At 42.1% G+C, this 26,418-nt stretch overlaps 1 protein-coding gene across 1 annotated transcript in view; it reads right to left on the bottom strand.

Moving 5' to 3' along the window:
• LOC137417996 (E3 ubiquitin/ISG15 ligase TRIM25-like) overlaps positions 1 to 23,552 on the bottom strand; it is a 227,682-nt gene extending 204,130 nt beyond the window's left edge. The window contains exons 1-6 of the mRNA XM_078770741.1: positions 23,494 to 23,552; positions 21,071 to 21,742; positions 18,236 to 18,331; positions 16,467 to 16,700; positions 15,498 to 15,520; positions 9,056 to 9,183 (exon numbers count right to left, since the gene is read on the bottom strand). Coding sequence (XP_078626867.1) covers positions 9,056 to 9,183; positions 15,498 to 15,520; positions 16,467 to 16,700; positions 18,236 to 18,331; positions 21,071 to 21,697 — 1,108 coding nt within the window. The 5' untranslated portion in view covers positions 21,698 to 21,742; positions 23,494 to 23,552. The remainder of the gene's footprint in view (positions 1 to 9,055; positions 9,184 to 15,497; positions 15,521 to 16,466; positions 16,701 to 18,235; positions 18,332 to 21,070; positions 21,743 to 23,493) is intronic.
• Positions 23,553 to 26,418: the final 2,866 nt, after the last annotated feature.

Genomic DNA, 26,418 nt, shown 5'->3' with positions numbered 1-26,418 from the left:
CAAACAGACAGACAAACAGACAGACAGACAAACAAACGAACAGATCAACATACTTGCCGGAAAATTTTTCCGGCAAGTAACAAACAGACAGACAAACAGACAGACAGACAAACAAACGAACAGATCAACATACTTGCCGGAAAATTTTTCCGGCAAGTAATGAAAAATCGGTCAGAGACCGAGGACTTGCCGGAATGTACTCTTTTATCGGCCATTTAAGACAAATATGGCGTCCGAACCACGTGATAGATGACGTCATCATTAACATATATTATTCCCCATGGAGAGTTCTTCACAAAGAGCCATGTCTCAACTTTTTCTATTCAGCACTTTTGGAGATATGGAGGTGCTACGTTTTTCGGTTTTTCCAAGATGGCAGCCGAACCACGTGACCTATGATGTCATCATTAACATATTTTATTCCCCATGGAGAGTTCTTTACAAAGAGCCATGTCTCAATTTTTTCTATTCAGCACTTTCAGAGATATGGAGGTGCACAATTTTTCGGTTTTTCCAAGATGGCGGCCGAACCACGTGACATATGACGTCATCATTAACATATTTTATTCCCCATTGAGAGTTCTTTACAATGAGCCATGTCTCAATTTTTTCCATTCTGCACTTTTGGAGATATAGTGGTGCAAAGTTTTCCCATTTTTCCAAGATGGCGGCCGAACCACGTGACCGATGGCGTCATCATTAACATATTTTATTCCCCATGGAGAGTTCTTTACAATGAGCCATGTCTCAATTTTTTCTGTTCAGCACTTTTGGAGATTTTGTGGTGCAAAGTTTTGCCGTTTTTCCAAGATGGCGGCCGACCACGTGACTGATGACGTCATCATTAACATATTTTATTCCCCATGGAGAGTTCTTTACAATGAGCCATGTCTCAATTATTCTGTTCAGCACTTTTGGAGATATAGTGGTGCAAAGTTTTGCCGTTTTTCCAAGATGGCGGCCGACCACGTGACATATGACGTCATCATTAACATATTTTATTCCCCATGGAGAGTTCTTTCCAATGAGCCATGTCTCAATTTTTTCTGTTCAGCACTTTTGGAGATATAGTGGCGCAACGATTTGCCGTTTTTCCAAGATGGCGACCGAACCACGTGACTGATGACGTCATCATTTACATATTTTATTCCCCATGGAGAGTTCTTTACAATGAGCCATGTCTCAATTTTTTCTGTTCAGCACTTTTGGAGATATAGTGGTGCAAATTTTTGCCGTTTTTCCAAGATGGCGGCCGACCACGTGACATATGACGTCATCATTAACATATTTTATTCCCCATGGAGAGTTCTTTACAATGAGCCATGTCTCAATTTTTTCTGTTCAGTACTTTCGGAGATATAGAGGTGCAAATTTATTCGGTTTTTCCAAGATGGCGGCCGAACCACGTCACTGATGACGTCATCATTGAGGCACAGTATATTAGAGGGCAAGACCATTATGTGTGCAAAGTTTGGCGATTCTCCGTGCAACGGTGTAGACGCAGTGCTGCAAACAGACAAACAGACAGACAAACAGACAGACAAACAGACAGACAGACAAACAAACGAACAGATCAACATACTTGCCGGAAAATTTTTCCGGCAAGTAACGAACAGATCAACATACTTGCCGGAAAATTTTTCCGGCAAGTAACGAACAGATCAACATACTTGCCGGAAAATTTTTCCGGCAAGTAACAAACGAACAGATCAACATACTTGCCGGAAATTTTTCCGGCAAGTAACAAACGAACAGATCAACATACTTGCCGGAAAATTTTTCCGGCAAGTAACAAACAGACAGACAAACAAACGAACAGATCAACATACTTGCCGGAATCTTTTCCGGCAAGTAATGAAAAATCGGTCAGAGACCGAGGACTTGCCGGAATGTACTTTTTATCGGCCATTTAGAACAAATATGGCGGCCGAACCACGTGACCGATGATATCATCATTAACATATTTTATTCCCCATGGAGAGTTCTTTACAATGAGCCATGTCTCAATTTTTTCTATTCAGCACTTTCGGAGATATGGAGGTGCAAAGTTTTTCGGTTTTTCCAAGATGGCGGCCGACCACGTGACATATGACGTCATCATTAACATATTTTATTCCCCATGGAGAGTTCTTACCAATGAGCCATGTCTCAATTTTTTCTGTTCAGCACTTCCGGAGATATGGAGGTGCAAAGTTTTTCGGTTTTTCCAAGATGGTGGCCGACCACGTGACATATGACGTCATCATTAACATATTTTATTCGCCATGGAGAGTTCTTTACAATGAGCCATGTCTCAATTTTTTCTGTTCAGCACTTTTGGAGATATCGTGGTGCAAAGTTTTGCCGTTTTTCCAAGATGGCGGCCGACCACGTGACTGATGACGTCATCATTAACATATTTTATTCCCCATGCAGAGTTCTTTACAATGAGCCATGTCTCAATTTTTTCTGTTCAGCACTTTCGGAGATATGGAGGTGCAAAGTTTTTCGGTTTTTCCAAGATGGCGGCCGAACCACGTGACTGATGACTTCATCAGTAACATATTTTATTCCCCATGGAGAGTTATTTACAATGAGCCATGTCTCAATTTTTTCTGTTCAGCACTTTCAGAGATATGGAGGTGTAAAGTTTTTCGGTTTTTCCAAGATGGCGGCCGAACCACGTCACCGATGACGTCATCATTTGGGCACAGTATATTAGAGGGCAAGACCAATATGTGTGCCAAGTTTGGCGATTCTACGTGCAACGGTGTAGACGTAGTGCTGCAAACAGACAAACAGACAGACAGACAGACAGACAGACAGACAGACAGACAAACAAATGAAAAATCGGTCAGAGACCGAGGACTTGCCGGAATGTACTCTTTTATCGGCCATTTAAGACAAATATGGCGTCCGAACCACGTGATAGATGACGTCATCATTAACATATATTATTCCCCATGGAGAGTTCTTCACAAAGAGCCATGTCTCAACTTTTTCTATTCAGCACTTTTGGAGATATGGAGGTGCTACGTTTTTCGGTTTTTCCAAGATGGCAGCCGAACCACGTGACCTATGATGTCATCATTAACATATTTTATTCCCCATGGAGAGTTCTTTACAATGAGCCATGTCTCAATTTTTTCTATTCAGCACTTTCAGAGATATGGAGGTGCACAATTTTTCGGTTTTTCCAAGATGGCGGCCGAACCACGTGACATATGACGTCATCATTAACATATTTTATTCCCCATTGAGAGTTCTTTACAATGAGCCATGTCTCAATTTTTTCCATTCTGCACTTTTGGAGATATAGTGGTGCAAAGTTTTCCCATTTTTCCAAGATGGCGGCCGAACCACGTGACCGATGGCGTCATCATTAACATATTTTATTCCCCATGGAGAGTTCTTTACAATGAGCCATGTCTCAATTTTTTCTGTTCAGCACTTTTGGAGATTTTGTGGTGCAAAGTTTTGCCGTTTTTCCAAGATGGCGGCCGACCACGTGACTGATGACGTCATCATTAACATATTTTATTCCCCATGGAGAGTTCTTTACAATGAGCCATGTCTCAATTTTTTCTGTTCAGCACTTTTGGAGATATAGTGGTGCAAAGTTTTGCCGTTTTTCCAAGATGGCGGCCGACCACGTGACATATGACGTCATCATTAACATATTTTATTCCCCATGGAGAGTTCTTTACAATGAGCCATGTCTCAATTTTTTCTGTTCAGTACTTTCGGAGATATAGAGGTGCAAATTTATTCGGTTTTTCCAAGATGGCGGCCGAACCACGTCACTGATGACGTCATCATTGAGGCACAGTATATTAGAGGGCAAGACCATTATGTGTGCAAAGTTTGGCGATTCTCCGTGCAACGGTGTAGACGCAGTGCTGCAAACAGACAAACAGACAGACAAACAGACAGACAAACAGACAGACAGACAAACAAACGAACAGATCAACATACTTGCCGGAAAATTTTTCCGGCAAGTAACGAACAGATCAACATACTTGCCGGAAAATTTTTCCGGCAAGTAACAAACAGACAAACAAACGAACAGATCAACATACTTGCCGGAATCTTTTCCGGCAAGTAACAAACAGACAGACAAACAGACAGATGAAAAATCGGTCAGAGACCGAGGACTTGCCGGAATGTACTTTTTTATCGGCCATTTAGAACAAATATGGCGGCCGAACTATGTGATACATGACGTCATCATTAACATATTTTATTCCCCATGGAGAGTTCTTTACAATGAGCCATACCTCAATTTTTTCTGTTCAGGACTTTTGGAGATGTGGAGGTGCAGAGTTTTTCGGTTTTTCCAAGATGGCGGCCGACCACGTGACATATGACGTCATCATTAACATATTTTATTCCCCATGGAGAGTTCTTACCAATGAGCCATGTCTCAATTTTTTCTGTTCAGCACTTTCGGAGATATGGAGGTGCAAAGTTTTTCGGTTTTTCCAAGATGGCGGCCGACCACGTGACATATGACGTCATCATTAACATATTTTATTCGCCATGGAGAGTTCTTTACAATGAGCCATGTCTCAATTTTTTTCTGTTCAGCACTTTTGGAGATATCGTGGTGCAAAGTTTTGCCGTTTTTCCAAGATGGCGGTCGACCACGTGACTGATGACGTCATTATTAACATATTTTATTCCCCATGGAGAGTTCTTTACAATGAGCCATGTCTCAATTTTTTCTGTTCAGCACTTTCGGAGATATGGAGGTGCAAAGTTTTTTGGTTTTTCCAAGATGGCGGCCGAACCACGTGACTGATGACTTCATCAGTAACATATTTTATTCCCCATGGAGAGTTATTTACAATGAGCCATGTCTCAATTTTTTCTGTTCAGCACTTTCGGAGATATGGAGGTGTAAAGTTTTTCGGTTTTTCCAAGATGGCGGCCGAACCACGTCACCGATGACGTCATCATTTGGGCACAGTATATTAGAGGGCAAGACCAATATGTGTGCCAAGTTTGGCGATTCTACGTGCAACGGTGTAGACGTAGTGCTGCAAACAGACAAACAGACAGACAGACAGACAGACAGACAGACAAACAAACGAACAGATCAACATACTTGCCGGAAATTTTTTCCGGCAAGTAATGAAAAATCGGTCAGAGACCGAGGACTTGCCGGAATTTACTTTTTATCGGCCATTTAGGACAAATATGGCGGCCGAACCACGTGACCGATGATATCATCATTAACATATTTTATTCCCCATGGAGAGTTCTTTACAATGAGCCATGTCTCAATTTTTTCTATTCAGCACTTTCGGAGATATGGAGGTGCAGTTTTTCGGTTTTTCCAAGATGGCGGCCGAACCACTTGACTGATGACGTCATCAGTAACAAATTTCATTCCCCATGGAGAGTTATTAACAATGAGCCATGTCTCAATTTTTTCTGTTCAGCACTTTCGGAGATATGGAAGTGTAAAGTTTTTCGGTTTTTCCAAGATGGCGGCCGAACCACGTGACTGATGAAGTCATCATTAACATATTTTATTCCCCATGGAGAGTTCTTTACAATGAGCCATGTCTCAATTTTTTCTGTTCAGCACTTTTGGAGATTTCGTGCTGCAAAATTTTGCCGTTTTTCCAAGATGGCGGCCGACCACGTGACATATGACGTCATCATTAACGTATTTTATTCCCCATGGAGAGTTCTTTTCAATGAGCCATGTCTCAATTTTTTCTGTTCAGCACTTTTGGAGATATAGTGGCGCAACGTTTTGCCGTTTTTCCAAGATGGCGACCGAACCACGTGACTGATGACGTCATCATTTACATATTTTATTCCCCATGGAGAGTTCTTTACAATGAGCCATGTCTCAATTTTTTCTGTTCAGTACTTTCGGAGATATAGAGGTGCAAAATTTTTCGGTTTTTCCAAGATGGCGGCCGAACCACGTCACCGATGACGTCATCAATTGGGCCCAGTCTATTCCAGGGCAAGACCAATATGTGTGCAAAGTTTGGCGATTCTACGTGCAACGGTGTAGACGCAGTGCTGCAAACAGACAGACAGACAGACAAACAGACAAACAGACAAACAAACGAACAGATCAACATACTTGCCGGAAAATTTTTCCGGCAAGTAACAAACAAACGAACAGATCAACATACTTGCCGGAAAAATTTTTCCGGCAAGTAACAAACGAACAGATCAACATACTTGCCGGAATCTTTTCCGGCAAGTAACAAACGAACAGATCAACATACTTGCCGGAATCTTTTCCGGCAAGTAACAAGACAGAGACAGACACATAGACAAGGGTGAAAACATAACCTCCATCCACCTTCAGAAGCAGAGGGAATACGTGGAATGTAAGAAAGTTATTTCCTGGAAATTTATATTTCGGGAGTAGAACATATTTTACTTCCTCATTCGCGTCATCACCGATTTTTCCAATCACAACACTTTGATTTCCTGAATCCCTGCTGGAATTCCAACCTATACGAAAGGATAAAATTTAAACGAGATTTTAGGTGGGACGAAGAGCAAAAGCAAATTAAAATGGCCTCCAAATCAAGCTCCAGACGATGTATCCTCCATCGCTCAAATTCATTACTTGACAAACCTGAGACTTCATAGAACATGATACTCCACGCAGTGTTCAAGTATTTACTTCAATTTTAATAATATAAACAATTTAAAGATCATTTTTAAAATCTGGAAGTTTAATGCAACTACACTGTACTAGCATGACTACACTGTACCAACACGACTACACTGTACTAACACGACTACACTGTACTAGCACGATGACGCTGTATTAACATGACGACACTGTACTAACACGACGACACTATACTAACACTGCACTGTACTAACATGACTACACTGTACCAACGATGGCACTGTACTAACACAACGGCACTGTACTAACACGACGACACTGTACAAATGACGACACTGCACCAACACGACCACACTGTACTAACACGACGACACTGTACTAACACGACCGCACTGTACCAGCACGATGACACTGTACTAGCACGACTACACTGTACTAACCCGACCACACTGTACTAACACGACCACACTGTACTAGCATGACTCCACTGTACCAACACGACTACCATGTACTAAGACGACGATGAGTCACAGTTGAGGAGATGGAGGCTTTATTGATCACCGTAGACCACAGCGTCAATCGGCATCTTCCAGAAGCGTATCGGTGGCCTCTTCTTCACCCTCTCACGTGGCACTCCCTCTCATCATCATCATCATCAGCGATATTGATATTTGTGGGGCCGATGACCCGATGATGATTGTTTCCATGGATGGGTTTCACAAAGTACACTTATGCAGTACTGCGCATGTACGATATATTTATTTGGCATTGGGGGGGGGGGGTGCATTGAATGTATCTGGACATGTTTAGATATTTGGCTAAAGGATAAAAACATCTTCAAAAGCATGAAACAAGAAAATTTCACATCTTGTAGTTTTTGTTCATCTCTAATAATTTCCACAGAGGGGCCGGTGGAGCATCCGGAGAAGGTGGAGCTGGATCAGAACAACTTGAGAAATCTTTGGAAGTGAAGGGAAATGGGAACAGGGTTCTTCTTCTTCGCTCCATTTACAGATTATTTAAAATTCCATATTTCCTCCTTTTCATTCTTTCCTTTTTCTTCCATTTTATTTCCCTCTTTATAGAACGGCTTCGGGGTCACGACCAAAATAAATCTCTTGCTAGATGTCGACATATATCATGGTTATTGAAGGTATTATGAAGGTGATTTGTGTTATAGTGTTAAAGTTTATAATTGATTCAATTTGAATAAATATTTAAAGGTATATTTATGAATTGATTCAGAGTTTTACTGCCGTTTTCCCCATTGTCTATTACATCACCCCATCTAACACGTTACATTAGTTCTTCATGCCTGTTGTTTGTGTGATTTATAACCCATTTCCTCCATTCTTGATCCCTCTGCTCTCTTCGATCTCCGACCATCTCTAATATATCGAGGATGAATCCCTTCTTCCAGTAATTCCTTCTGATCAAACTCCCAAAATCTCGACTTACTGCAAATATCTGACATTTTATCTGATTTGTGGAACTGCTTTCTGGAGACGATTCAATCCAAATTTTCCTTCCAGAAACTTCAAGTACGTGTTACACCAACATATTGTGACATCTCCCATCACTACCTGCAAATATTTCTGCCCTTGTGAACCCCACCTCTCCCAAGCCCCATGGTTTCACATGTTTCCTCCCCTCCCATCTTTAGTTTTCTCCTGTTCGTTGGGTACCTTGCTTGTTGCACCTACCTGTTGTGTACACCTGTTTCCCCACTGAAACCATGTTTGCGTTTTGCCCTCTGTAACCTCACTCATCGTGAGCCATGATTTGGAACATAATAAAAAATATTATCATTTGTTCCTTTTCTAGAATCTTTAAAGGGGGATGGAGGTTATGTTTTCACCCCTGTCTGTCTGTCTGTCTGTCCGTTTGTGAACAAAATATCTCAATAAAGTTGTGGACGGATTCAAACAAAATTTGGCAGAGCTGTAGTGTATGTGACAGCGATGAAATGATTAGATTTGGGTGAAGATCCGGATTCGGATCCGGCTCGTAGAATTTATTAAGTGTTTCTTCACCATTGGGAGATACCACCAAAAACGATACACAGCAGGATATCTCAAAAGGTTATGGACGGATTTGGACGAAACTTGTTGGACTGGTTGTGTTTATGAGAAGGAAGAAACAATTCAATTTTGGTGAAAGTCCGGATCCGTATCCAGCTAGTAGAATTTTTTAAGTGATTCTTCACCATTGGGACATAGGGCCAAAAACGATATATAGCAGGATATGTCAAAAAGTTGTGGATGGATGATTTTGATTAAATGTGATTCTGTATTGTCATTGCCTTGTCTACTCTGGGATACAAAATGTAAAGTGTTCACCTGGCGGAGGGATACTCTCCCACGAGTGCCGTTCTAGTCTCTTCCTGTTTCTCTTTCATATTTGTGCCACGTTTTGTGTTCCCTTATTATTTTCTTTATAAAATGTCCAGTTTGTGTCACTCACTCTGTATCTTCTCAAGAAAGTTCTTATTGAGTGTGATGAGCCCGTCCAAGTTCTTCTTCTCCTTCGAGAAGTCCAGAACTGGGAGCGGTGTCCTCTTCACAGATTTAAAGTCTGACATGGTCTGGAGCCTTGGAATAAAAAGGAAAAACATCAGTTTTAGAAATTCTTGGAGGAGAGAATATTGTTAAAATAATACATTTTTACAAATCAAAACAAGTAATCTGGAAAAGAATTGTAAATAATTAAACATAGAAAATAGATCGAGTGAATTTTTGTATTAATTTGTATTTTTATTCAGAAGTCGAGATTCCAGAGGAGCCGAATCGAGAATAAAGTAAACAGGTAGAAAAAAAACGATGAACAGGATGGAAAGAGAGTGTCGGTGAGGGTTGTAGAGAATGAGGTGTGCGTTGGGGAAAGAATAAATCAATGATGAATGAGATGATTGAAAGATGAGATGAAGAGCACGAGGCAAGAAGCAGATTTGTTGAGTCAGTTGGTCATGGACTCAGCTTCCTGGCAGGAGATGGACAGAACAAAGGCCATGTGATGGGATAGAAAACCGTCTGTCTGCAGAGAGAAGACCTAGGTGAGAATAATCCAACAAGGTGTTTGTGGTGGGACTTGGGACAACACCATTCTCAGAAGTAATGTTTGTTACCATCTGTTCGTGTTCCCATCTGAGCTCCTCGGACAAGATGCAGAGAATCCAGGTTCAAATGTTATACAGTCACGTGAAAAAGTAAGTACACCCCATGTAAAGTTTTGACTTTTTCAACATATTTCAACATACAGATATTTGATCTTCATTTCAACAATATTGATAGATAAAGATGATATAATATAACAATTATCATGAAACATTTACATTTTGTAGTCCATTGTATAATTTAAATAAACCTAAATCCAAATTTTGCATGTGGAAAAAGTAAGTACACCCCTACATTTATCACTACTTGAAATACCTAAAATTAGAATCAGGTGCACCAGCTCAGGTGCAAATGATTAGAACATCGTTAGAGAGGATCTTGGAGGAACCTGTCTTATTTAAACCTCAGACATTTAGTTTGGTTTGCTCTTTTTTGTTGAAGTGTGCAGCATCACTATGGCTAGATAAAAAGAGCTCTCTGAGGCCTTCAGAAAGGTGGTTATAGATGCGTACGAGTCTGGGAACGGATTTAAAAAGATCTCCAAACAATTTAAAATCAATCATTCGACTGTCCGGAAGATCATCTACAAGTGGAGAAAATTCCAAACATCTGCCAACTTGTTCAGGTCAGGCCGCCCCAGCAAGTTCAGCCCGAGAGCAGACCGCAAGATGCTGAAAGAAGTCTTTAAGAACCCCAGAAGGTCATCATGGGACCCACAGGCAGCTCTTGCCACTGTTGATATCAAAGTGCACGAGTCTACCATTAGAAAGAGGCTGCACAAATTTGATCTACATGGGAGGTGTGCCAGGAGGAAACCTTTGCTGTCCAGAAAGAACATCAGGGCAAGACTAAAGTTTGCCAATGAACACGTAGGCAAAGACCAGCACTTCTGGAACAATGTGCTCTGGTCAGATGAGTCAAAGGTAGAGCTATTTGGCCACAGTACCAGAATACATGTTTGGCAAAAACCAAAGACAGAATTTGACCACAAGAACCTGATACCAACTGTAAAGCATGGTGGTGGAAATACAGGGTCCGGCTGGGAGGTGACGATTTTCAGAAAACTCATACACAATTATTTTTAGTCGAATTTCAATTTTTTTTTTTTTTTAAGACTACATATATAATGCCATTTAATACACTGTAACAAAGACATTTTAAAAATGTAATTCATGTTTGAATTGGGTATAACAATGCAAGTGGGGGGTCTAGCGCATGCGTGATGGCTGTTGGTTACTGGTTGTTAGGCGCCATTTCAGTAGCCATGGAGCTGTGGACGATTGAACATCGCGTCTTTGTTGTTGAGACGTTTATTCAAATGGGTAGTTCGGTGGTGCTTACACAGCACAGATTTCGTACTCACTTCAATGTTGGTCGACGTGGCGCCGTTCCGTCTCGAAACACAATATTGAAGTGGGTAAAAAAACTTCAGGACAACTGGATCTGTGAGGCCGGGAGCAGCTCGGGGAGGTGATCGAACCGTTAGGACCCCGGAAAACATCGAAAGGGTTCGACAAGCTGTGGAGGCCAGCCCTCGTCGGTCAGCAGTACGGCACGCTCGCGCTCTACGGATGTCAGACAGATCAGTTCGTCGAATTTTGCACTTGGACCTTCATTATCACACGTACAAAATCATGGTGGTTCAAGAACTGCAGCAGAATGATTTCATACGGCGGTTTAGGTTCGCAGAAAGAATGCTGGAACTGCTTAGGGATGCTGCTGTGCCGAGACATGCTGGAACTTTTCCGTGCGTCTGCAAGAATGCTTGGACAAGAACGGCCGCCATTTAGATGATGTCATTTTTCAAACATGAATTACATTTTTAAAATGTCTTTGTTACAGTGTATTAAATGGCATTATATATGTAGTCTTAAAAAAAATAATATTGAAATTCGACTAAAAATAACTGTGTACGAGTTTTCTGAAAATCGTCACACCTCCCTGTATTATGGTTTGGGGCAGCTTTGCTGCATCAGGGCCTGGGAAGCTCACCATCATAGAATCCACTATGAATTCTTCATTGTACCAGAGGGTGCTTGAGGATAATGTGAGGCCATCTGTCAGAAAGTTGAAGCTCAACCGAAGGTGGACCTTGCAACATGACAATGACCCTAAACATACCAGTAAATCCACCAAGGAATGGCTGAAAAGCAAGAAAGGGAGGGTTCTGGAATGGCCAAATCAAAGCCCGGATCTAAATCCCATCGACATGTTGTGGGGGGATTTGAAACGAGCTGTGCATGCAAGAAACCCCTCAAACATCACACAGCTGAAAGAATTCTGCATGGAGGAGTGGGCAAAAATTTCTCCCAGTGGATGTCATCGACTGGTAGACCGTTATAAGAAACGCCTACTTGAGGTTGTTTCTGCCAAAGGGGGCAATACCACCGATTAGAGCCAAGGATGTATTTACTTTTTCCACATGTGAAATTTGCATTTATGTTCATTTAAATTATACAATGGACTACAAAATGTAAATGTTTCATGATATTTGTTGTATTATATCACCTTTATCTTTCTATATTGTTGAAATGAAGATCAAATAGCTGTATGTTGAAATATGTTGAAAACGTCAAAACTTTACATGGGGTGTACTTACTTTTTCACATGACTGTAAACCATGTTTTTGTCCATTGTCCATCAATCTCCATGTAATTCCTGTATCCAGGTTCAAATGTTATAAACTATGTGTGTCCATTGTCCATCAATCTCCTTGCAATTCATGTATCCAGGTTCAAATGTTATAAACCATGTCTTTGTCCATTGTCCATCAATCTCCTTGCAATTCATGTATCCAGGTTCAAATGTTATAAACTATGTCTTTGTCCATTGTCCATCAATCTCCTTGCAATTCATGTATCCAGGTTCAAATGTTATAAACCATGTCCATTGTAGATCAATCTCATTGTAATTCAGGTTGATGTACACCATCTACTAAAGCATTTGTCCTGTACTGTTAGACAGATGATATTTATGCAGTTATGCATACCATATGTAAGAAATTGTTTATTTTCTCTGACTCTGTAATGTTTGTTGGGTGGGATGTTCATTGTGAAAGTTGATGAGTGGGAAGATGACAAGTGCACCACCGGTCAAAAGTTTTAGAACACCTCAATTTTACTAGTTTTTATTGAAATTTATGCAGTTTAATGTCTCAATGTACTCTGAAATTAAGCATAGAACAAATAAACAATTGGAGATAAAAAAAGAAATCATAGAATCATTGCAAAGAAATTGCAAGGAAAGCCAAGGTGTCAGTGAGTACAGTTTCCCACACCATCAAAAGGCACTTGGAAACTGGAGGAAACTCTGACAGGAAGAAGTCTGGCAGACCCAAAGCCACAACAGAATCAGAAGACAAGTTTCTGTAAGTCAACAGCTTGCGTGATAGGCGGCTCACAGGACAACAGCTTCAAGCACAGCTGAACACTGGTCGAAGTAAGCAAGTCTCAGTTTCAACTGTGAAGAGAAGACTTCGAGCTGCAGGTTTGACAGGTCGAGTGGCAGTAAGAAAGCCATTGCTAAGATGGCAAAATAAGAAAAAGAGGCTTGCCTGGGCCATGAAGCACTCTGCCAGTGGACTACGGAAGACTGCAAAAGTCGAAGAAGGTCTTGTGGACCGATGAATCAAAATTTGAAATCTTTGGTTCATCACGCAGGGTTTTTGTACACTGTCGAATCGGCAAAAGGATGGTTCCTCAGTGTGCTACACCAACTGTCAAACATGGAGGAGGAAGCATGATGGTCTGGGGCTCTTTTGCTGGATCCAGAGTCGGCACCTTGAACAGAGTGACTGGCACCCTGAACCAAAAGGGCTACCACAGCATTTTGCAGTGCCATGCAATACCCTCTGGCATAAGCCTAGTTGGTCAGGGGTTCATCCCACAGCAAGATAATAACCCTAAACACACCTCCAGGCTATGTCAAAACTACCTTCAAGGAAAAGAACAAGACAGTAGGCTTCAAATCATGGAATGGCCAGCGCAGTCTCCAGACTTAAACCCCATCGAGCTGGTGGGGATGAACTGAACAGAAGGGTGAAAGAAAGCAACCTTCAAGTGCAACACATTTGTGGGAACTTCTGCAACAGTGTTGGGAAGAACTTCCCGAACTATATTTGATTTCCATTGTAGAAAGAATGCCACGAGTGTGTTCAGTGGTTATATCTGCAAAAGTTGGCTACTTTGCTGAGTAAAAAAAATTTCAATTAAATTTTGTTAAACAAAATGATTCTATGATTTCTTTTTTATCTCCAATTATTTATTTGTTCTATGCTTAATCTCATAGTACATTGAGACATTAAAGTGCATAAATTTCAATAAAAACTTGAAAAATTGAGGTGTTCTAAAACTTTTGACCGGTAGTGTATTCTTGGAGAAAATGCCAGGAGCATAGAAAAGGCCCCTCTATATGGTATGTGCCATGCGGAAAATTATAGTAAAGAAGGGACATTCTGAAAAAATCTCGTATGCATGCTGGACTACCCCCTTGTGTTCTTCGGAGGAACCAAGAAATGGTCGAGAAAAGTTCCTATAAAGGGGCGCCCTGCATCTGGCACATAAAATACATTTGCTTCTTCTTGCAGCTGTATGAATCAAATTGGCACCGCATTATATGTCAATATACATATTATTATACACTGTATCAATATTCATATTACTTTGAATTTCTCTGAGCAACGCCGGGTTCTTCAGCTTGTGTTTTATATTTTGAACACAAGAACACAAATCCCTTTGTTAGCACTTCCAAAAACCTCCAGTTTAGCAGTATTTGGAGAAACGCAAATTTCCGCTATATTGACCAATCAAATTTGCCGTTCACGCTTTCAACCTTGGAAAATATCGAGGTCCAGACAAAAAATATATAGATCGTGCTCGGAAACGCAAACCAAGAGTTGAAAAGACCCTTCCATGCCCTTTTCTCAAGACAGTGTGGGGTAAGGTGTTTTATGAATTATCTTTAGAAATGGTTTGGAAGGGAATGAGGAATAAATAGAAAGAGCAGTTGAAGAAGAAGGTGAGCAGAGATCATGGATGGACATGGAGAGAAGAAGGTGAGCATAGATCACAGATGGGCATGGAGAGAAGAATCAATAAGACCAAGTGGAACACGAGCAAATTAGCAGAACAGAATATTTAAGGATGTTTGAGACTTCGAGTGTATCAATGAACACAGTAGATCTCAACAATTTAGAAGTGAATAGTTTTAAGTTGATGAGGATGGGAAAGTATAAAGAAAAGGACAGAAAGGAATGAACTAAACAAGATAAACTCAAATGAGGATCAATGAGGATTTAAGGAGCCTTTTAAAGTTTGTGTCCAATTAATAACACAAATGAACTTTATAATGACCCTCCTCCCTAAATTAACCCAAAATTGTTCATTTATAGATCAGAAATGGGGAAGGAAATCGCGTGAGGAAAATAATCTAGTTCACGAGGACAACTGAGTAACCTGAATCAGTTACATCTTGTTCACCCCGTGTGTCCTTCTCTCACACTCATTCTCTCCCTCACCCTCATTCTTTACCAAACCCTCATTTTTTCCACTAACCCTCATTCTTTCCTTAACCCTCATTCTTTCCCTAACCCTCATTCTTTCCCGAACCCTCATTCTTTCCCGAACCACATTCTTTCCCTCATCCTCATTCTTTCCCTCATCCTCATTTCTCAAAGTCTCCCTTTATTTTGTCTCATTTTATTATTTAGTAAATATATTTAAATATTTAAAACACGATTGGGTCAAAAACATCAGGATGTGCTGATAATATGTCGGACACCAATGCAGTCTCACCTTTTTATCAGGTCCTTGGAACCCTGAAAAGGATGAAAACAAGGAATGAGATCAATATATTTGAATGAATGAATGATTGTTTTTATTTATTAAATACTAGAGAGTTCACAGAACATGACACCCCACGCAGTGTTCAATTACGATCTTCAATTTTAATAAAATAATGATTTTAAAGCTCGTCATTAAAAATATCCAGGTGTTAGTGTTACTGAAGCAATCTTGTACATCACCATGTACACTGAAATAAGACGACGTTGAGTCACAGTTTTGGAGATGGAGGCTTCGCATGCACGGGGTAACAAAGAAAGACGTTTTCAATTTGGTAAGGAAAAGATAAATTTGATTTTAATTTTGAAATAGTACGACACTTCCCTTTGGTGAAAACACCTGATAAGGTAAATCTGTAACCCAAACAGTATTCACATGAATAACATTGAATCGTTCAGGAACAAAGAATGTGAAGAGGTTGTTTGACCATAATTCATGCTAACGTTCTCCAGGTGGTTACATACAGGTAACTTTGACTACCTGGATAAATCAAAACATTCACGAATGATCCAGCACATGATGAAAGCCATGATGTCATGGTACCTGGAGGTCACTGTGAGCATCACTTGGATAAAATCCTTGAATGGAATGATAGAAACCCTCAACAGTGACCAGGTAGTCATGCTGTATCACTGCTTTGGAGACCATGACATGAACTCACTCTCATCCCAACCTTCATTGTGACAAAACCTAAATCTCACTTCATGATGACAAACACACCTGGAAATGCATTCACTCACCTTTCTAGTCCATTTCATTCATCATTTTTGAACCATTGCATGGTAAACTGCACCTTTACCATCAATCGTGACATGTAACAAGGTCTCAACTCAAGGATTATATTTGAATAATGACAAACTCTCCCCAAACAGTATATTTTAAACATTAAAACTTTTGTAATACGTTTATGATAAACCACACCTGTAGAAAAGAAATGGCCTCCAGATCATGGAATGCTGCGTCCATTGTGGATTTTCCTTGACGTAGATCCTCCATCTGCTGCTCCAGTTTCTCCCTCTGCTTTCCAAGAAGAGAAAGCTTCTCCATTTTCCTCTTGTTGATTTCACTCTTCATCAGATCCACAGATTCATTCACAAATTGGCACACCAACATTCGCTTCTCCTCCAACCTGTCCTCAGCATTTCCGCTGGAGTTCTGGGAGGAATCATTGTTTGATTATTCAAAAATCAATAAGAAACTTTCAGAGAAAATGTAGAAATTAACAAAAGGTATAATGGATTATGGCTGATAGGATCAGATCACTTGTACCAGGAGTGAGTTTTGAAGGTAAAATGAAGTGGGCACTCTTATCTGAAAATATTTTTGAGTGCAGGAATCCAATAGGAAATTTCAACATCCAATAAGTCCGAATTAACATTTCAGGGTTGCAATTTATTTATTTTCAAAATTGATGCACATGGAGGATAAAAGTGAAACTAGAAAATATAATCCAAAGCAAATGTGTTGATGGATATGCCTCTGTCCATGTTAGATGTAAACCCGCTGTTACGTTTCATCTCAAAGGTTGAATAAACAAGACCGAAAGTCTATCAGTGGCATAGCCAGGCTTATTTGATACTTTAGTTGAAGAGGATAGTATGACCTCGGTGGGGATACCAGTTTCCAAATAATGTAGGTATTTTATTTTTTTTTGCATTGAGACACTGCTTTGTTTATTTTATGTTTCGAGTTACAATGAACCAACCATACATCGCTTTGACCATAATGACGAACTCTTCCTATATAAACATGCGGTTCCAAAGTAACTTGGCAGCGTGTGAAAAGCGACTGAGAAACAGGTGAAGCGGCCGCTTCCATGTTAGATTCGGCGCGCACTCTTCACACATAAACGTGCGACTGAGAAAGACGTGTAGCGGCCACTTCCGTTTTGCCATCAGAGGCACGGATTCGAACCTTTAACAGATTCAAACATTTACGGATTCGAACCTTTAACCGATTCACGACACCATCAGAGGATCGGTCACTGCAAAACCAAGTAGACCTCAGAGGCAGAACCCAGCAGCGAACCGTACAATGCAGGGAGCTCAAGGTGTCTGGAGACATGATGAATTCATATTGAAGCATTGGAACTCCAACATTTGCTAAATTTAAATATGAATTAAAATAAACTAAAAACAAAACTGCAAAATGTTTCAATGATATGTTCGGCCTGAACGAAATTGGAGTCAAAATGTGTGAGGAGTTAGCCACGTACCACCGTAATGACATCAGACGTAATCACTTCACCTTTTCATGTGACCAGATCCTCAGCTCTGATTATACGTTTGAGGGGACGTACATACATACATACGGACGGGCAAACACTGATCTATACGGCTTTGCTCTATGGGCTACGCCATAAAAATTAAAAGTCACAGAACGTAGAGAAAGAGAGGAAGACAGAGAAAGAAAAGGGTAACATTTGATGTTTGTAACTCGACTCGTGGTCTGTAAAATGAGACTTTCACCTGTTGAACCCAAAAATACCATCAGTTTATCTTTTGAATTTCAATCCGTACTTGTGCCAAGTTTGATTAAAACCCCTTCAGTGGTTCTCCAGTTATCGTTGGAGAAAAAAAAGAAAAAAAACATTGATAACTGACGCACACACGGAAGGAAGAAAGGACAGCAGGAAGGACATCATCATACATCCCTTCACAAAACAACGATGACTTATTGGTGATTCCCACCTCTGTTTGCCCTTCCTCTTCCTGAACATGCCGTAGTTGGGATGCAATGGTCTCCATTGACTGTGACACATGAGGATACTTTGCAGCCAAAACACCCTGCACAGAATAAAGAAACAACAGAAGTGAAGAATCATGAACCGGTGGTGGATTAAAAAGGAACATCCTGCACAAAATTATATAAATACTAGCAGAGGGAACCACACCTTGTGTGGAAGGAACTTAGAAGATACAAGATGATTTGTAATACGGGCTAACACGGGGTGGTGCTATACGATACACATTTACATCTAGAGAATTGGGGTCTTCCCCCCCACCCTGAAACCCCTAACCTGTAGGTTTGAAAATGTTTTCTTGCATCTCCATTTGCCAAGAGGATTTGTATGCAATATTATGGGGTTACTACTGGTTGGGCCGATTCTTTTGGTGGACAAACAGACAGAAAATACAACTATATATAGAGATGGAATATACATTTGTGATAAGGAGCACAGTTAATGTGATGGGAATTTCATTAAAATTTTGAAATCATCTCTTCTCTTTAACTCTAGAGCTGTATGAGAAAAAGTCCCAGGATGACATTAATCACAAAAACTGTTTCTCAGCTGTCTTGACGGTAGATGGCTGGGGAGGGTGCCGTGGGGGGCTGACGGTTATTTGCCCATGCCCCATTCTGCAGATGGAATTTGAAAAATACGGTATATTAAAATTATATGAAAGAGAGAAGTTGGATCAGCGACATTACCTCGTGTTCAACAGAAGCAAAACCCCCTTTTCAGCCTCTTACAGGGGACAGATCCGGATGAGGAGCACAATCCCATGAGACCTTACTGTCGCGTTCCCGGGGTGAGCACCCCTGGGGACGGATAGCCAATTGAGCTTTTACTCCAAGGCGTTCAATCTAATGGCGGTGTGAATACGCGCGGGGGATGAGGGCAGCGATGGGTAACGAAGCTCTTACCTTCATGGGTCCCACTGGATGTCTTTGAACCTGTGATAATCAACTCAAACCCGACACGGAATTATAATGCAAAAATACTGGCTTTATTGAAAGAAATGTCGGTAACAAAAGAATGCACGGCAAAACTAAAATTCTAATTCAGGGACCCTCCATACGGACTCGTATACAAACAAGGGGAATGATAAAATAACAAGAGAAAAATGACCACAGTGTGGTCACCAGCTGCGACGTGTGGAATCATGAGGATATCTGTTGCAATATTGCGCGCATGCACATTGTGTATCATGTATGCGCATGCGCTGTTCAAAAAGGTACCCCAACATCAACAACAACAACAACAACAACAACAACATCAACACGGTCCTCTCATGGAGCTGCTCGTCACAGCTAAAAATAATTCATGTTTCTGCCAGCACTCAGCTCTGGTCTCGACGAGCACTTTGGGAGCTTGGTGGTCATTGAAGCTTGAAGGCACCCCATGGAAAGCGCACAAGATGGCGGTGGCACCGCACCCTTAGTAGCCACCGGCGTGAGGCAAGCAGATAACACGACCTCCTTCGGCTCGCTCGCGGCCCCTTCCGCCTCTGAAGAACAACAGCTGCGAAAAACGCCTCCCTTTCACTTGCAAAGCTCCCAAAAGGCACCCAAAAATCTTTCACCGATCTCCTCACAGGCGACCACACAGGTAAAACGTGACCGCCTATGACCAAAGCCAGGACCAAGAGAGGGATAAATGTCTGGGCCCCGTTCTTTTGTTCTCAAGGTTCTGATGTCATCGCATGACATCGCTGCCTGCTCCCATCAGCGAGTCCCTCTCATCACTCGACAATACCAGACCGATCACTGCTCTTCAGGGTGTGGCCTCACGGACCTGCCTGCTTGATGTTGTGATGTGGCCGCTGACAGCGCCAGCGGTATTGTTTAATGTCCTGTTCTGGTTGGCTTTTATTTACTGTTTATATTAAGTGTAGCATATGTTTTAGTGTGTCATAAGGAACAAGGGGAAAAGCACAGAGGCCATTTACATACAGGGAATTTACCATTAATCCCTAACTAATTAACATAACCACACCCCTCATCATGGGAACAAAGATAAACTCTTACATGACATATGGTCTAATGGCTCCCTACTTATGGTACATCGGGTTTCTTCTTCTTCATTGCGACATACGGACCATGGTAATCTATACAATTCTACCTGGCCCTATGGTATTTCATTGCCCTGTGGTATGGCATTGCCAGATAACCCTATAAACATAACATTACTTTCCAGGGCCTACTTACTGGAACCTTTCCAGTGGATACATTTAATACTCCGGATTGGCGGTTTAACCACAGGACAGGCTTATCTGAGATTCTAGCAACAGGCCCTGATGAGGTGTACCAAATTTGGTCCATAATCGTTGAGGTAGTTGTGGAGATGTTTTCGTGAAAATGATGGATTTGGGAGGGGCCCATGGCCCCCTTTCCAGGTGACATTTCCCATAAGGAGCACAACCTATGGTTAAGGGTATGGTCCCGATGCCTCTTGGCAAGTTTGGTCGGGATCTGTCTCATGGTTTCTGAGATGATGATTTTAAAATAAAATACCAATATTTAAGGCAGAACCTTTTTACCTCCTCTAAAGGGGCACTCACACAGATGGTGAGCACAATGGGTGGGACCTTGCTGGCCTGATAAATCGTTACAAATTAGATCCAGAATTGGTCGGGTAGTTTGTGAGGAGATATTTTCGTCAAATGTTGATGGACGTACATATATACACACGGACGGACGACTGGGCACCTGGACACATTCTATGAGCTTATTTCACGGAAATAACCAAAATAGTATAGATATAACACATGCAATAAGTATTTTTTCACTGATTTACTCACCTTCAGTTCAGTATGAGGAATCTCCAAAGCAACAACGTCGTGGTCCCGATGTTGTCCACCTGTGCACGTGACGCACATCAAGCTCCCATCATCCTTACAATAGAGTTGCATTGGCTTTCTGTGCTCAATGCATCTTAGTTCCTCAATCTTCACTCCAGGATCCACCAGTTTGTGCCCTTTCTGTTGATGAGGCTTCAGGTGTTTCTCACAGCAGAGGATCTCACAAGGTACACACCTCTTGGCTGCCTCTCCATAACAAAGCTCACAGTAAATCTCACTGCCCCCCGATTTCATTCCTTCCTTAACATTCACATCACCATGTTCTGTAACTCGGACCTCCAATCCAAACTTTCCCTTTTTCAACTTCACATTTTCTACCAAGTTGGCAATGATCACATTCTTCTTGAGCTTTGGTTTTTGTGGAAAAACCTCACGGCAATTTGGACAAACACAACCTGTCTCTTCTTCCCTGTTTTCCCAGGATTTCTCGATACACACACGACAAAACGAGTGGCCACATGGCAAAGCAACGGGCTCCTTGTAGAGTTCAAAGCACACTGGGCATGTGAGTTCATTCAAAATAACTCCAATATCAGAAGAAGAAGAAGAAGAAGAAGAAGAAGCCATTTCCTTGGGGTGAGAGAAGAGTGTGAAGCAGGGTTGAATTGAAACCTGCAAATGGAGATTGAAAATTAGAAATATTTAAGTAATGGAAGAGCAAGTATATATATATGTAAATAATTAGTGTAGCATGCTGAAATTACAATGCTCTCATTCCAATATGGAATGTGTTGACAAATTTCTTCTGTCACCGCTAATCTTCCCCAGAGAGTCTTATTTATTGAACTGCAATATTTATTGCAAATAATTTGTCAGATGTAATCGATAACTTTGTATTTACTGTGATCCTGTGTGTTGTGTTGAATGGGTGAATCCATCATTTGATGGGATTTTCCTTGCGTATTCACATAAAAAACAATCCCCGAGTCTTAACATTCGGAATAATCATTCAGGGTATTAAATGAAATGACAAACTGGATAAGAAGATTATCAGAAGGTGCACTCAATAATCACAAACAGGTAACACAACAGAGTGCCAGGTGTCTCATGACAATGTACGAGTGTCGACAAATACATAAACAGAGATTATAATGAGATTTCATGAGTGAAACATCTGATCCATCACTCAATGGGAGTTTTCGTAAAACAAAGTTCGAAAGGTTCACCTCGTATCATCACTTCCGGTTCCAGTCTCTAAGCTGTGGATGTGCGACTTTCACCTCTACCAACTTCCTCAAAGATAAGTTTCCCGGTCGTTTTTGTTGTTTGTTTTGGTGTATAACTAGCATAACTAGTATAACTAGTCCCACTCCTCCCTCCGGGTCTGCAAAACAGGTGTTCACCACCATCTCTTATCTTCCCCCATCCGAAACCTTGATCTTTTCTACCCCCGTTAACCTACCTCAAACCCACCTCCTTCAAATTCCGTGTTTTTTTTTCTCCAAAATCCCTTGTAGTGTCCATCTTGTTTATCCCATGTACGTTTACCGGATTCGAACCATTAACCGATTCAAACGTTTACCGGATTCGAACCTTTAACCAATTCAAACGTGTACGGGATTCTAACCTTTAACAGATTCAAACATTTACGGATTCGAACCATTAACCGATTCAAACGTTTACGGATTCGAACCTTTAACAGATTCAAACATTTACGGATTCGAACCTTTAACCGATTCAAACGTTTACCGGATTAGAACCTTTAACCGATTCAAACGTTTACCGGATTAGAACCTTTAACAGATTCAAACCTTCAACAGATTCGAACCGTTCACGGTTAACTGATTCAAACGTTTAACGGATTCAAACCTTTAACCTCGCACCCAGTCCTCCCTCTCTCTTCCACAAATCTCCCGATATCCCTGTTTTCCACTGTTGTTGTACTTCCCTCTCACCCCCTCTCACTCCCTTTATTATATGTTCCATATGTTAGCTCTTACATGAGCCTCGACTTGGTATAAAATAAAATCATCCGTGTCCCACACCCAGCGTCTCCACCATGTTTCGTCCGTGTCCCACACCAGCGTCTCCACCAAGTTTCGTCCGTGTCCCACACCCAACGTCTCCACCATGTTTCGTCCGTGTCCGTCCACAACTCTTTCAGATATCCTGTTCACAAATAGATGAACAGACATGAAAACAAAACCTCCATCGATCTGACGGTGGTGAAACGAATGAACCTGCATCTCTGTCTGCCTCTCACTCCCTAAAACTGACGTCATCCTGCCGAACCACACGGATCTTCCCGATCGCACTCTCCACACTCCTTCATTACCAGAGTGAACCAAACACGATCATTGTACAACCTTTCTCATTAATAACTTGATAACTCCTTAACCCGGGTACGAGTACGGACATGTTACCTCTCCTGCTGATGAAGATTTTGAATCGCGTAAAAACTTCCGCGAACTGAGGTCATAGGTGGTGGAGCCTCGTTCAGTGACGTCATGAACAACGTGATGACGCAGCCTCGTAGAATGAACGTGTGTACGCCCGCACATTCGAGTCTCCCAGCAGGTCACGTGATTATTTTAATAACATAAGCTGGATTTTTCACCTTGTTTTTCACCGTCAGTTTATTTTCTTGTGAATGAATAACCGAATGAGGGAACATTCCGCGGGGGTTTAAACCCTTTCATGTGATGATAACGTTTATTTTAAACCCGTTTTTTTTTTTTTTTTTTTTTTTTTTGTGTTCTGAATCGAGGCTCGTGAAAGAGCTAACGTTTATTTCACAAACAAATCAACCACACAAACAAAATATACAAAAAGAGGGAGCGGAAGACAAGATGGGGAGAGAAGGGGAAGCACACAACCACAACATTTGAGAGCAGGGAGAAGTGTGGGAGGGAGAGGGCTTGGGGGCAGGAGGCGTGAGGCGTGGGAAGGGGGGGGGGGGGGGGGGAGAGGTATAAAACACAAGGGGACCGAAATTAGCGGGGGTAGAAAAGATCAAGGTTTTGGATGGGGGAGGATAAGAGATGGTGGTGAACAGCTGTTTTAAAGACCTGGAGGGTGGAGTGGGATTGAAGAGAGTGGGGGAGTTTGTTCCAGAGGCGGGAGAAAAGGGGAATGAAGGAGTGAAGGTGAGCAGAAAGTCTTGATTTTGGCAGTTTAACCATAAGAGGGTTGCAGGCAGATCTTGTGCGACCTGTAGGAATATTTGGGGGACAGAGCCCAGAGAGGGCTGGGGGGGCAAGGCCAGAGGGGAGTCGGTAGAAGACAGAAAGACCACCAACCTGCCTGCGGTGAGTGAGTGAAAGGCCCTTGGAGTTAGCTTCATCGCAGGAGATTCCAATGATTCTGAACGCTTTGGTTTCAACAGCGTGAAGACGGGCTAGGTGTGAGGCAGGAGCACCAGACCAGAGGGGAGAGCAGTATTCCATAGAGCTGCGGACGAAAGCCTTGTATGTGGTGAGGAGCTCAGGTGTGCCAAGGAAGGACTTCGCACGACGGAGGATGCCCAGTCGGTGACTGGCTTTGGAGGCCAGATTTGAAATGTGGTTTTCCCAGGAAAGATCATGGCAAATAGTGAGACCCAAAAGCTTGAGTGACAGAACTTCTTGGAGAGGATTATTCAGAAAGTGGATGGGGGGGTTTCCAGTCGGTCTTTTCGGAGAGACATCATAAGAGTGTGAGATTTATCAGGATTGAAAGACATGTTCCATTTGTTTGCCCAGTCTGTGATTTTGTCCAGGTCTGCAGAGAGTGAGGAGGCTGCAGACTGCCAATCTGAGGGATGAGGAATGGAGCGACAGAGAGTAGAGTCGTCAGCAAAGAGATAGAGAGGATTTTCAAGAGAGTCAGAGAGATCATTGATGAAGACCAGAAAAAGCACAGGGCCCAGAACACTACCTTGGGGAACTCCAGCCTGAACAGGAAGAGGAGATGAGAGAAACCCATTCAGGGCCACACGTTGACTACGACCAGAGAGGAAGTCCGCGAGCCATGCGTGGAGATTTCCATGGATACCAAAGGAGGAGAGTTTGGTGAGCAGAGCAGGGTGCCAGACCGTATCGAAGGCACGTGAAATGTCAAGGGAGACAGCTCTAATTTCCTGTTTGGCGTTGAGGACCTCCATCCATTGTTGAGAAAGCAGAAGCAGCATGTCCAGAGTAGAGTGACCAGGTCTGAAACCAAATTGATGATCAGAGATCAAGCCATTGGAGAAGAGGAAAGATTTCATATCTGAAGCAATGATGGATTCCATGACTTTGCTGATAATTGGGAGAAGGCTGATTGGTCTGTAGTTGCTGGGATCGGTTTTTGCACCTTTTTTGTGCAAAGCGGTGATGTTGGCTGATTTCCAAGCAGATGGCAGATGACCTTGAGCAAAAGAGAGGGTGAAGAGAACAGAGAGAGGGAGTGAAAGAGCGGAGGAACAGGATTTTGGACCCGTGGGCTGATGCCATCAGGACCAGTTGCAGAATCAGAGTCGAGGGTTGACAGAAACTTTTCCACCTTGTCAGGAGGAAAGGACACAGAGTCCAGGAGCAGCTGGGTACGACTGGGTACGGTGGGTACAGAGAGGGATGGGTTCGGGACACAGGATTTAGAGGCAAACACAGAGTTGAGGCATTCAGCTTTTTCACGTGCGGAGTGAGCCGTTAAGCCGTTTGAGGTGAGGGAGGGGATGGAGGGGGAACAAACACCAGAAACAGATTTGACCAGACGCCACCAGGATTTGGAAGAGGGAGACAGATAAGAGAGTTCGGTCTTGAGAACGGTGAGATATTGTTTTCTGGCTCTCCTGAGGGTGGACACACACTTGTTTCGGGCTTTGTGAAAGGAAATGAGATTTCCTTCCGTTGGATTTGCTTTCCACGAGACGAAAGCAAGTTGTTCAGGGCAACAGCCTCGCCACAAGATTCCGTGTACCATGGACGGGAGGAAGGGTATGACAACTGAAGACGAGATGGGATAAATCTGTGCATGAGAGAGAGCAATTTACCTTGAAAGAATTCCCAGGATGAGTTGATGTCAGAGGCGGTAGAGATGGGAGACCAGTCCAGATGATTGATGGCTGCTTGAAGACCGTGCCAGTTGGCCTGAGTGAAATGCCAGACTCGTCGACGCTGAGGAGGCTCTCTGAGAATGGTCAGAGAGATGTCCACTTTGACAAGCACATGATCAGATGAGCCGATTGGAGCAGAAGAAGAGCAGCAGACATTTTCAGGGAAGTTTGTCATAACCAAATCCAGAAGAGAAGATGCTCCGTTGACTGAGATCTGGGTCGGGAAATTGACAGATTGTGTCAGTCCCAGTGAGTCGCAGAAGTCCTTTGCTGA

The sequence above is a fragment of the Myxine glutinosa genome, chromosome 1 (assembly GCF_964187855.1).
Source record: "Myxine glutinosa chromosome 1, kmMyxGlut1.1, whole genome shotgun sequence".
NCBI classification, from domain to species: domain Eukaryota; kingdom Metazoa; phylum Chordata; class Myxini; order Myxiniformes; family Myxinidae; genus Myxine; species Myxine glutinosa.
This window is presented reverse-complemented; position numbering and strand designations above follow the sequence as displayed.